The sequence below is a fragment of the Suricata suricatta genome, chromosome 10 (assembly GCF_006229205.1).
Source record: "Suricata suricatta isolate VVHF042 chromosome 10, meerkat_22Aug2017_6uvM2_HiC, whole genome shotgun sequence".
Classification (NCBI taxonomy): domain Eukaryota; kingdom Metazoa; phylum Chordata; class Mammalia; order Carnivora; family Herpestidae; genus Suricata; species Suricata suricatta.
The window spans coordinates 45,098,518-45,111,296 of record NC_043709.1 but is presented as its reverse complement, the minus strand read 5'-3'; the positions used below and the strand labels follow the sequence as shown (position 1 = coordinate 45,111,296).

Here is a 12,779-nt window from a genome sequence, read left to right as displayed (position 1 = left end):
CGGGAGGGGGCGGGGGGAGCGCGCCAGCCGCCGGGAGTGGGGGGCGATGGCGAAGCTCCGGGTGGCTTACGAGTACACGGAAGCCGAGGACAAGAGCATCCGGCTCGGCTTGTTTCTCATCATCTCCGGCGTCGTGTCGCTCTTTATCTTTGGCTTCTGCTGGCTCAGTCCCGCGCTGCAGGATCTGCAAGCCACGGCGGCCAACTGCACGGTGCTGTCGGTGCAGCAGATCGGCGAGGTCTTTGAGTGCACCTTCACCTGTGGCGCCGACTGCAGGGGCACCTCGCAGTACCCCTGCGTCCAGGTCTACGTGAACAACTCCGAGTCCAACTCCAGGGCGCTGCTGCACAGCGACGAGCACCAGCTCCTGACCAACCCCAAGGTAAGGACGCCCCGCGAGAGATGCCTGGCTCCTGCGGAGGTCTGGAGGCTTGGGGGAGCCTCGGTGTCAGTTGCCGCGCTGGGCGGGCTCGGACTGTCAGTATGCTCGCGTCCCTAGGAGGAGACGGGGCGTTTGGACCCTCAGTGAGCACAGCCGGGAGCTCCGGGGCCCGGTCCTTCGGGTGGGTTCCTGTGCGGCGACGGGTGATGCCCTGAGGCTTGCTTTACACGTCTTTCCTGCCTGGTCTTGGATTTTGAGACCGTGGCCCAGCTCAGCTCAGCTCAGTCCGGCGCCTACAGGTCAGACGTTGGAGACGTACAAGGAGCGGAAAGTTAACTTTTCCTCCTATTAAAGCCAGTGGGTAGCAGGGATGCATCTACTCGGGCGCTCGGTCAAGGTCTGAGCTCCCACGGGCAGCGTCAAGCACTCGCTTTGGGAGCTCGAGGAGGTGTATGGGCCCCTTGGAAGATGTTAGAGGGCCTTTTAACTTTCAACAGACGTTTTTAACTTGGGGTGCAAAGATGAGGGTCAGCAAACGACGTGGAAATCACATGCAAAATTCCGGACAGGTCTGTTTCAGGGGTTACAGAGAGCTCCTGGTTTTCATAAAATAGATTCTCAGAAGGGTCGGGAGGAAGCCTAGTGACTCTGGGTTCTAGGGACGATACGGAGCCATCTGGAGAACGGTAAAACTTACTGAAAATAGAAAACCCTTCGTGATATGTACCGAATATTCCTTCCCTGGCAACTTTCAAGCAGTAAAGAAAAAACCTGGTTAGGACTCGAGGGATGGATAGCCGAGAGAGGGAGACTCAGAAAACTGTTCCCAGCGGAGGAAAAAAAAAAAAACTTATAAAAAGCAGTGTCCTCAGTCTGTGAACTAATTGAGCTTTGTAGTGAACCTGGTTCTGCAAGAAGGATTTTCTTTGTTTCTTATCCTCTCTTGGTCTGTTTTTACTATTCTTGTCGCTTAACTATGGAGTGAAAGTGTGTGTTTCTTCTTTAAAGTTACAGTCATTTTCCCTCTTGGTGAGGGCTCTGCAGAAAAACAAAAGGGAATGATCTTGGATCCACAGGAAAACTTTCTGTTAAATGTGATAAGATATATTAATCCAAAAGAAAAAGAATTTTATATTAGCATTTTAAGAGTACTTAAACTTACCATGTCTGTGCAGTAACACTCTGGGTCTTGTTTTCTAAACAAACAGTAAATTCTTGAATTGGGGAAATTTTAAAAAAAGGAACTCCTCAAAAAAATGACTTCTCTTTAAAAAAGATGCACCAGCTGACAAATGTGTGTTCATTTATCTTAAAAGTGAAGGTAATATAAAAATACAGATTTAGATAAGCTATAATGCTCAATGTCTTGAAGAAGCAATGTCTGGAAAACAAATATAAGTTAATCTGCTTAAAGCTTAGGAAGCAATCTCAAAAGAAATCTTAGGGTTTTAGAATTAATCATCTTTTTTCAGGTTTAAACCATTAATATAAAAGAAGGTGCCAAGCAGCAATAGTGATTTAGAAATTATATGGTAGTTCACCACTTAGGAGGCATTATAATTGGTGAAACACTGCTAATTAGTTTAAGATAGTGGTTCAGGCACTAATAATAAATTACATACACATATACCAGTAAGTGGCTAATATCTGAGCAAGACATTGAGAAGTTAGAATTTACTGCAAAAAGACTGCTTTGTAATTTCCAGGCAATTTTGATGGATCTGGCAGAAAAAGTAAATTGGGATCATTAGGACATAGATTTTTAAATCACTTGGAAGCAGTCATAATGCTTTATGTAATACTATAATTTTATCTCTTTCTCTTTGTTGCAAATAATCTGTTTTCTTCCAGTGCCAGTTCAGATCCTAGCAACAATTGTTTTGAAGAAGTATCTGAACAAAATGACATTTTAAGTATTCAAGAAATGACAGAACTGGCGAAAGATATGTATGTTACAAAAAAAAAAAAAAGATGAACAGCCCAGTCAATTTAGTCAAGGTTTCCTTAGCCAAACCAGTATACATCTCTTTATCTAAATTATGATTATATTATAGCGTTTTATAGAACCTAAGTTTGTTCTTTTGCAGTCACCTTTCCACTCTTGGACAACTAAATGCTCACTTTGGAAATTCTTGCAAGCAATTAGTGATGTATCAACATAACTGAAATAGTGTGCCAGCACCCGGTACAGAAGCTGAATGTGTAAATTAGGCAGTTCCCATTGCCCATCCCTGTTGCCTCTTGGGAGCCTAGATCTTTTCTCTGCCTTGCATCACCTCTTTATTGAAGGCCTGGGTTCCCTGCCCATTCCCTGGTAGAACATCTGGATTCCCTTCAGTGCCAAGGATCCTAATCACCTTGAACCTTCTCTTCTTCAGGACCCACTCCCCACGAGAAACCATTTAGGAAATCACTTCTTAGAAAAAAAAGAACAAGGACTTTCCCCCAGCCCTCTGTTGAGTTGCTGCATTAATTATAGTAAACGGCAGGGAAAGGGAAAGAATAATGCACATGTGTAACTTCTTTAGCCATTGACTACTAAAGATAATAGTATGAACAAACGTGACCTTTCACTAGTACTGTCTGTAAGATATCTTTAAGTGCTCTTCAGCTTATTGATGTTTTGAATCATATCCATATTGTCAAGAGTAATCACTCTATCCAGTCATGCAATATAGTATTCAAGTCTACTAGTTACATACAGGACAATGACCTGCTCTGGGATTTAACCGTAGTGAAGTCTAAATGTGATCTGTTTCCTCTGGCTACTTTGCCATCACTGCCTTGTTTCTGAAGGGCTAGCGATTGTGAGCTAAGAGCGGGGGGAGGGGCTCCAGGGTAGCTCAGTCCCTTAAGCATTGGACTCTTGATTTAAGCTCAGGTCATGGGCTCTCAGGTCATGAGATCAAGCCCGGCTTTGGGCTCAGCGCTGGGCATGTTGCCTGCCTAAGATTCTCTCTCTCCCGCCCCCTCTGCCCCAGCCCTGCTTGTGGGCTCACTCTCTCTCAGAAAAAAAAAAAAATCACTGAGGGAACTTTAAGAAGAAATTCTGATACTTGGGTCTCACCCTCAGAAACTTGGACTTGGTCTTGGGAGAGTCCTGAGAGTTGGTGGGTTTTTTTTGTTTGTTTTTAAATTTTTAAAAAAATTTTAATTTTCTGAATATTTATTGTCAAATTGGTTTCAAGTTGATGTTTTTTAAAAAGTCCTGCAAGTGTTTCTAATGTGTAGACAGAGTCAAAAACCACTGGATTCAAAGACGTATTCATCTGTTGTGCAAGAAAAGTAAAATAAGAACTGAAAGGATTCATTGTGATTAATATTTGTGTTTTTAGGTGTAAAGATGTTACTGATCCTACTGAGTATAGGAAGCTGGTATGAAAGGAGGGACTTAAGGAAATTCTGAAGGAAAAGAAGAGAATTATTTAGAATTAGTGTGGAAATGGTCATTTAAAATTGGTTTAGCATAAATGGAATGAACTTACGCAGTTCCAGACATTTGCTTTTGCATCAGTATGTATATACATTGGATGGCAGAGAAAAGATGAGTTTTTAAAACTATCTCTTGTTTATGCAATAAGAGAGAGTGAGTGATCTGAGGCTATGTGTTTTATTTTTGTTTTGAGTTTGTTGCTTTTTCTTTCTTTCATTCTCTGGTCTGAAACACCTAGACACAAAGGGAAAAAGTCTATTTCTAAGAAATCAGTATTGTGAAAGTGAGAGACGTTCACTGAAGAGAAGAAAAACTTTAGTCTTTGACTGTATCCCCTGAAACTGGATGTCCTTCACAGTGTCCTTGCAGCTTGCAGTTCCCTTCGTGGTATCCTTCACACCCACACTGACATGTCCCAAAGCCCCATCCGCTGCCCCCCGAGCCACACATCCTGTGTAGACAGTGTGGTCTGCTGGGGTTGATTTCTGAACTCCATCCTAGAAATAAACGTTCAGTATGATATTCTTTGTGCTCTAGGGAGGTTTATCACATCAAAACTAAGGGATCAGGGGTGCCTGGGTGGCTCAGTCGGTTAAGCGTCCGGCTTTGGCTTAGGTCATGATCTCACCGTTCATGGGTTTGAGCCCCGCAATCAGGCTCTGTGCTGACAGGTAGCAAAGAAATAAGGACATACAGGGGCTCCTGGGTGGCTCGGTTGGTGAAGTGTCCAACTCTTGATTTCACCTCAGGTCATTATCTCATGGTTCGTGAGTTTGAGCCCCATGTCAGGCTCTGAGCTTGGGATTCTCTCTCTCCCTCTCTCACTGCCCTACCCCAACACTCACACACTCTCACTCTTTCTCTTAAAAATAAATAAATAAACTTAAAAAAAAAACAAGAACATACAAAGATAAGTTTATTCATTTAACCAATGTTTGTGGGGTTTAAAAAAATTTTTTTTAATATATTTAATTTTGGGAGACAGAGACAAATAGAGCCCAAGTTGGGGAGGGGCAGAGAGAAAGGGAGACACAGAATCCAAAGCAGGCTCCAGACTCTGAGCTGTCAGCACAGAGCCCAACACGGGGCTTGAACTCACAAACCATGAGATCATGACCTGAGCTGAAGTTGGATGTTTAACTGACTGAACCACCCAGGCGCCCCTAATCAATATTTGTTAACTGCATTCTCTGTGCAATGCATGCTTCCAGGTTCTGAGAATAGAACAGAGATCAAAATAAAGTCTCTGCCCTTATGAAGTTTATATTTTGCTGGGTGCTGACAGAAAAGAAATAGATTTATAATGTAATGTCATGTAATGGTAGAGGTGTAAAGAAAATTCAAGCAGTATAAGGGTGCATACTGGTGGGAGAAATGAAGGGCTATGCTTTTGCAAAGAATGGTTGATTAAGTGATATTTGTACAGAGACCAAAGAATGTGAGAGGATGAAAAGAGGCATAAAGGATGTAAAAGAGTCAGTCATATAGCTGTCTCCAGAAAGAGTGTTTCACAGGCTGAGACAACAGCAAGTGCCCAGGCCCTCAGGCAGGTGGCTTCCAGGCTAATGTGAGGAGCAGTGAGGATGACAGTAAGGCAGGACCACAGCAAGCAAGATGTGAAACAGTGGCAGGTGAGGTTAGGCTTCCACAGCCTTATAAGAACTTTGGCTTCTCTTCTATGCATGATGGCAAGCTGTCTGCCATTGAGCAGGACGGAGATATAATCAGACTTAAGCTTCTAAAGTGTAGATGATCCTTCTGGATGCTGGGTTGCGAACAGAATGTGTGCGTGTGTGTTTGTGTGTATACATGCACATGCTCACTTGTGCAGGGTGAGAGATGCAGGGGCAGGATTGAAAACAAGGTGTCTAGTAGGGCAGACAAATAACGATGGTGACTCAGATCAGGGGCAAGCATCGGTGAAGTTCACTGGTGGGCTGGTCAAAGGTGACTCTGCAGTCTGTGGGAAGCACAAATGGGTGACGGGAGGTGATTTTACTAGATGGGAAAACTAGAGAAGAGTAGTTTGGGAGGACTGTGAATGAAAAGCAAGGGTTTAGTCTTAGATATGTCTAACAGACACAAGTGAGGTGAATCCATACATTTCTGCCCTCAGTGAGTTCATTCTCCAGCAGAAGAAATAAGAACACAAATAATTATCTAAGGAAGCGCAATGTAAGTTCTATAGGAAAGTACAAACACTAGGATATGAACATCTAGAGAGGAAAGATTGGGAGAAAAGCTTCATGGGAAATGAACCATTTGCTATAAAATTTTGAGAATGAATAGGATTTTCATCTTGGGAAGAAAAGTAGGGAGGAATGAAGAGAATATCAAGGAAGAGAAACTGCCCGAAGCGAAGCTGTGTGAGTGTGAGCTATGTTGGGGGATCTTCAGATAGACTGGGTGCTTGGAACACAGTTACAAGGGAGGGTAAACTGGAATCAATAACGTAGAAGTCCTTGACAGCATGGGTTCGGTGACACTGGGAAACCATGATAGGAAGAATAATACTCCCCTCCCTTCCCCAAGATGTCCACATCTTTTTTTTTTTTAATAATTTTTTTTTAATGTTTATTTGTTTTTGAGAGAAACAGAAGGTGAGTGAATGAGGGGTAGAGAGAGAGAGGGAGACACAGATTTGAAGTAGGCTCCAGGCTCTGAGCTATCAGCACAGATCCTGACACGGGGCTCAAAGTCACGAACCTATGAGATTATGACCTGAGCCAAAGTCAGATGCTTAACTAACTGAGCCACCCAGGCGCCCCCAAGATGTCCACATTGTAACTCCCAGAACTTGTGAGTATCTTGCCTGGCAAGGGGGAATTAAAGAAAGCTACAGATGGAATTAAGGTAATTTATCAATTGACATTGAAATAGGGAGATTATTCTGGTGGGCCTAGGGTAATCACAGGTCCCCTTTAAGGTGGAAAGAGGAGGTCAAAGTGATGCAGTATGAGAAAGAGTCAGTCAGTCAGTGCTAACTTTGAATACAGAAGTGGGTCTGAGCCAAGGAATGTAGGCAGCCTTCTTTTCCAAGAAAGTGGGAAAAGGCAAGAAAATAGATTCTCCCTTAGAGAATCTAGAAAAGAATGCAGCCCCAGCTGGTGAGCCCCATTTGAGAATTCTGACCTCTAGAATTTTAAGATAATAAATTTGTGTTGTTTAAGCCATTAAGTTTGTGTTATAGCAATAATAGGAATCTAACACAGAAGCCAAGGAAGTTTTTTGAATAAATGAGTCATCATGATTCAATATTTTGGGGGGCCTGGGTGGCTCACTTGGGTGAGCATCTGACTCTTGATTCTGGCTCAGGTCATGATCTCACAGTTGTGAGATCAAGACTCGCATTGGGCTCCATGCTCAGTGTGGGATTCTCTCCCCCTCTCTCTGTCCCTCCCCTACTCAGATGCTCATGCACAATCTCTCACTCTCTTTCAAAATAAATAAATAAACACTTAAAAATAATGATTCAATATTTAAAGCTATGATCAGAACATTATAAATCCACCTATATTACAGCTCTTTAGAAACAATCTAATCTGCAGATTCCTAGGATCTTCCTGTCTGAGATTACTTATCCATCTTTGAAATCCATTTGTTGTTTATGAAGTTTTCAATTACTTCTAAGGTCCCCAAAATTATGTATCTAAAACAAAAACCAGGACCTTTTTACTTTTACAAAAGAGATTTGTGATGTTACAATATATTTTGGTTACATTTCAGGGAAAAATGCATTTATTCTATGACAAACCTACCCCAGTTATAAAGCTTCCTATAAGGTGTTGATGCATTTTGTTTATTTAAAACATTTTTGGCACTCATCTATGAATGAAGATATCAAGTTTTATTTACCTTGGATTTAATTTTTTTCAGTCTTTAGCAGAGTTTCATATTCAGTTGAGTTTCTAGATAAACAGTACATACATTTATATTAAAATTACTATAATTAGTCAAGTAAAATACTGAACAGAATGGTTTCTCTGGGCTTTTTTCTTATTTAAAATTTATTTTGAGAGAGAGAGAGAGAGGGCATGAGTAGGGGAAGGGGACAGAGCAGAGAGAGAGAATCTTAAGTAGACTTCTTGCTTCATCCCACGACTCTGGAATTGTTACCTGAACCAAAATCAAGAGTTGGACACTCAACCAGTTGAGCCACCCAGGTGCCCCATAGGGTTGTTTTTCATATTACCTATGTTTCTAACTGTTCCTCATACTGTGACTTAGATAGTCTAGAGGACACATAAATGTGTAAAACGTACTTTTGAGTAGTAGTAATATCTGCTTATTTTATTTTATTATAACTAGTGTTATAAATTAAAATTCTTGTTTATATAAATTATTTCATTTGTGACTATTTTCGTAACACACTAATTTAAATAAATTTATTTCATGCATTTGCTTTGTTGAGTAGCAGAATCCAGCAGACTGGGTGACTAGGCGGCTGTATAGTCAAGCACATGTGAAAGAATATCCCCTCATCTAATTGTTCTGTACCATTTATCTGAGATCAAATGGACTTTGAAACCTTATCAAATGTCCAGACCTAACTACATTGTAGCACCAGTACCATCTGTGAATTAACTAGAAATTTACATCCTCAAGTCTCGTCCTAGGCCCACTGAATCATAAACTCCACCCCAATTTCTGACTTAGTAGTTCTATGTTGAAGTTCAAAAATTTGTACAGTAAAAGAGTGTATAAATAGGTGGGGAAGATGAAATAATATAAAGCAAATAGTCCAAAAGAAGGCAAGGAAAAAGAGAAAAAGAAATGTAGACAGGCATAGAACACTGACAAAAAAAATAATAGGATCATAGATTTAAATGTCAATTTATAAGTAATTATATTAAATGTAAGTGGATTAACTTCCATTTAAATGACAGAGACTGTAGACTGGAAACAAACAAACAAACCCAAATATATGCTGTTTTCAAGAGTCACACATAAAACATAAGGACACAGAAAGGTTGAAAGTTAAAAGATGGGAAAATATACATATAAACATCAACCAATAAAGGAAAAGAAAAGCTGGGGTATCTGTATTATGAAATACAGTAGACTTTGAACCAAAAAATTGCTACTAGATAATAAGGGACATTTTCTAATTATAAGAGATTTAATTAAGCATAAGATAACAATTCTATATTGAGATATACCTAAACTATAGCCTCAAAATACAATAAAAAATAACTACTGAGAAATACACAAGTCTATCATGAGAGTGAGAGAATTTAACACACCTCTGTTTGTGACTAATAAACAATCAGACAAAAGTAATATTGACACATATATTATAGATTTAAGTAGCATGTTTAATGACTGACAGAACTGACGTATAGAAGGGTATATCAAGTTGTAGCAAGGTGCACACTATTTTAAGTGCTCATGTAACATTTACAAAAGCATCATATTCAGGGTCATAAAGTAAGCCTCAACAAAATTTAAAAGAGGGAAATGGTAAAGTACAGCTTTAGAGAAATTAAATTAGCAATTAATAAATTTTACTGAAAGAAGATAAGGAAAATTCTTCAGGGAAAGAATGTGATTATGAATAAATGGTGCTTGAGGCATTAGTTGTACATGAAAAAAACAATCTGACACATACTTCATACTAATAAAATTCAGTTCCAAATGGAAGAAAAACTAAATATGAAAAGAAAACTATAAAACTTTCAGGACGCAGCTTGGGAAAATATCTTTAAGACAGAGGCTTAAGAAATATTTTCTTAAGTGAGACTAAAAGAACAAATCAAAGGAGGAAAAGAGACATTTAAGCACATTAAAATAACAATTCCTTTATGACTAAAATTATTGTAAACTAAGCTAAAGTTTAAGCCAAATATTAGTACAAGATAATGGCAAAACAAGTAATAAACAATAAACAAAAATGAAAATGTCTACAAATCATTAAGACAATGGTATATGATATAATGGGAAAATGAGCAAAAGATATGTACAAGCAACTCATAAAAGAAACAGAGATAAATAGATGTGAAAAGATGCTCAGTTCCACTAATCTCAGGGAAATTGAAATGACAACAGAACATCATTTCACACCCATCAGTTTGGAAAAAACTTAATGTGCTTCATATGACCAAGTATTGGCGAGGATTGAAGAAAATGGTAAGTTTTACCCATTGCTGGGAAATTGGTTCAACCACTTAGGAAAATAATCAAACATATTAAGAGTAACCAAATCTGTGCATATCTGAAAACCCAACAATTTCATTTCAGAGTATTTACTCTAATGAACTCTATCACATATCCAAAGAAATGTATATATGGGGAATTTCATTGCAGATTTCTGTGTAGTAGAAATGTAAACACAACGTAATAGAATTAGTTAAGATATTGGATGGAATGCTTTAACTGGAACCTAAACACAATGACCTAAACAAAGTAAGTACTAGTTTTTTTTTTCTTTTATAAACATCTGAGCCTATATATAATCCATGGGGCTGTGCCAAACTTTGGATGTGGAAGGTCATCCAAAGACCCAGGTTCCTACTATCTTGTTGCTCTATCATCCCTTAAGGTGCTTTTACTAACTTGATTGTGTCTGCCTTGTAGGCAGTAGGAAAGGGGAAAAAACAACAGATGGGAGGCAAATTTCTTTCTTTCTTTTTTATTTAATGGCATATAATTCATATAAAATGATATTTGCCCTTTTAATAGGTACGTGTTTTTGGTATATTCACAAAACTGTGCAATCATTATTGCTGTCTAATTTCAGAATATCCCATACATGTTAGTACTCATTCCCCATTTTCCTAACTTGGTCACGGTATTTAATCCTTTTTATATATGTTCCTAGATTTATTGGTTTTACTAGCATTTTGTTAAGGATTTTTGCATCTATATTTATCACGTATACTAGTTTGTAGTTTTCTTGTTATGTCTTTCTCTGATTTTGGTAATCATGGTAATAGACTTAGTTGGGAAGTGTTTTCTGTTGTTTGGAAGAGTTTGTGATTATATGCCTTGATCAAGTGGGATTTATTCTAGGAATGCAGGTTGGTTCAACATGGTAAAATCAACCAGTATAATTAAAATACCATATTAATAGGATAAAGGATGAAAACCACATGATTATCACAGTATACACAGAAAAAAAACATTTGTCAAAGTCCTCTCGTGATTAAAAAACCATCAAACTAGGAATAGCTGAGAACTTCCTCACCCTAATAAAGAGCTACTATAAATGGCTAATAAATGGTGAAAGACTGCAAGCTTTCCCCCTAAGATCAGAAATAAGACAAGGATGGCTGCTCTTGCCACCCCTGTTTTGGAATCTATTCAGGACAGTAAGGCAAAGAAAAAAATGAAAAAGACAGCCAGACTGGGAAGGAGGACATAAGACTATTTACAAATCAGGTGATTTTGTATAAAAAAATTCCTAGAGAATCCACCAAAAACAAAATAAACAAACAAAAAACACCCATCTGTCAGACATAATAAATTCAGCAAGGTTAGAGAATGCAAGATCCATATACAAACATCAGTATTTTTATACACTAACAATGAACAGTCTAAAAATGAAATTAAAAACGCAATTCTATTTACAATATTATTAAAATAATAAATTTCTTAGGAATATATTTCACAAAAGAGAATTCCTAACAAAAGAGTAAAAGACTTGCACCCTGAAAACCACAACATTATCAAGAGAGATAATGGAATAAATAAATGGAAAGATATCTTTTGTTCGTGGATTGGAAGACTAACTATTGGAAAGATGGCAACACTTCCCAAATTGGTCTACAGATTGATTATAATCTCTATCGAAAATTCAGCTGGATTTTTGTTTGTAAAAATTGACCAACTGATCCTAAAATTCATTTTAGGAGTGATTTTTGGCAATTGTGAAAGGAAAGAACAGTCTTTTCAACCAATGGCACTGAAACAACTGTATATGCATGCAAAAGAATGAAGTTGAACTCCTACCTCACACTATATATAAAAGATAACAAAATGGATCAGAAACTTAAATGTGAGAGCTAAAACTGTAAAACTCTTAAAGGAAGATGTAAGTGTAAATCTTTATGACTTTGAATTAAGCAGTATCTTAAATATGACATGAAAAGCATAAGCAACGAAAGGAAAAATTGATAATTGGACTCAAGCACAATTAAAAACTTGTGTTTCAGAGGACAACATCAAAAAAGTAAAAAAGACAACCGCAGAATGAGAGAAAATATTTGCACATCACATATCCAATAAAGATGAATATCCAGACTTTATAAAGAACTTCTACAACTCAACAATAACAATTAAAAAAGCAGATAAGCAGGGGCACCTGGGTTGCTCAGTCGGTTAAACACCCGACTTCAACTCAGGTTGTGATCTCGCAATTCATGGCTTCCAGCCTTGCATTGGGCCTTGTGCTGACAGCTCAGAGCCTGGAGCCTGCTTCAGAATTTGTGTCTCCTCTCTCTGCTCCTTCCCCACTCATGCTCTATCTCTCTCTGTCTCTCAAAAAGAAATATTAAAAAACATTTTTTAAAGGCAGATAACCCAATTTTAAATAGGCAAAAGGTGAAAATGAACAAATCAAGAGACTATAGATGCTGGCGAGGGTGTGGAGAGACGGGCACCCTCCTACACTGTTGGTGGGAATGTAAACTGGTGCAGCTGCTCTGGAAGACAGTGTGGAGGTTTCTCAAAAAACTATCCATAGAACTCCCTTATGACCCAGGAATAGCACTGCTAGGGATTTACCCAAGGGATACAGAAGTGCTGATGCATAGGAGCACATGTACCCCAATGTTCATAGCAGCACTGTCAACAATAGCCAAATCATGGAAAGAGCCTAAATGTCCATCACCTGATGACAAGAAGATGGATCAAGAAGATGTGGTATATATACACAATGGAGTATTACATGGCAATGAGAAAGAATGAACTATGGCCATTTGTAGGAAAGTGGATGGACCTCGAGGCTGTCATGCTAAGCGAAATAAG

At 38.8% G+C, this 12,779-nt stretch overlaps 1 protein-coding gene across 2 annotated transcripts in view; it reads left to right on the top strand.

Annotated features, from left to right (window-relative positions):
- Window positions 1-7: 7 nt before the first annotated feature.
- Window positions 8-12,779, top strand: part of KCNMB4 (potassium calcium-activated channel subfamily M regulatory beta subunit 4) — a 64,515-nt gene continuing 51,743 nt past the window's right edge. For both annotated transcript variants that reach the window (XM_029954293.1, XM_029954292.1), the window contains exon 1: window positions 8-382. In XM_029954293.1, the coding sequence (XP_029810153.1) occupies window positions 47-382 (336 nt within the window). In that variant the 5' untranslated portion in view covers window positions 8-46. The remainder of the gene's footprint in view (window positions 383-12,779) is intronic.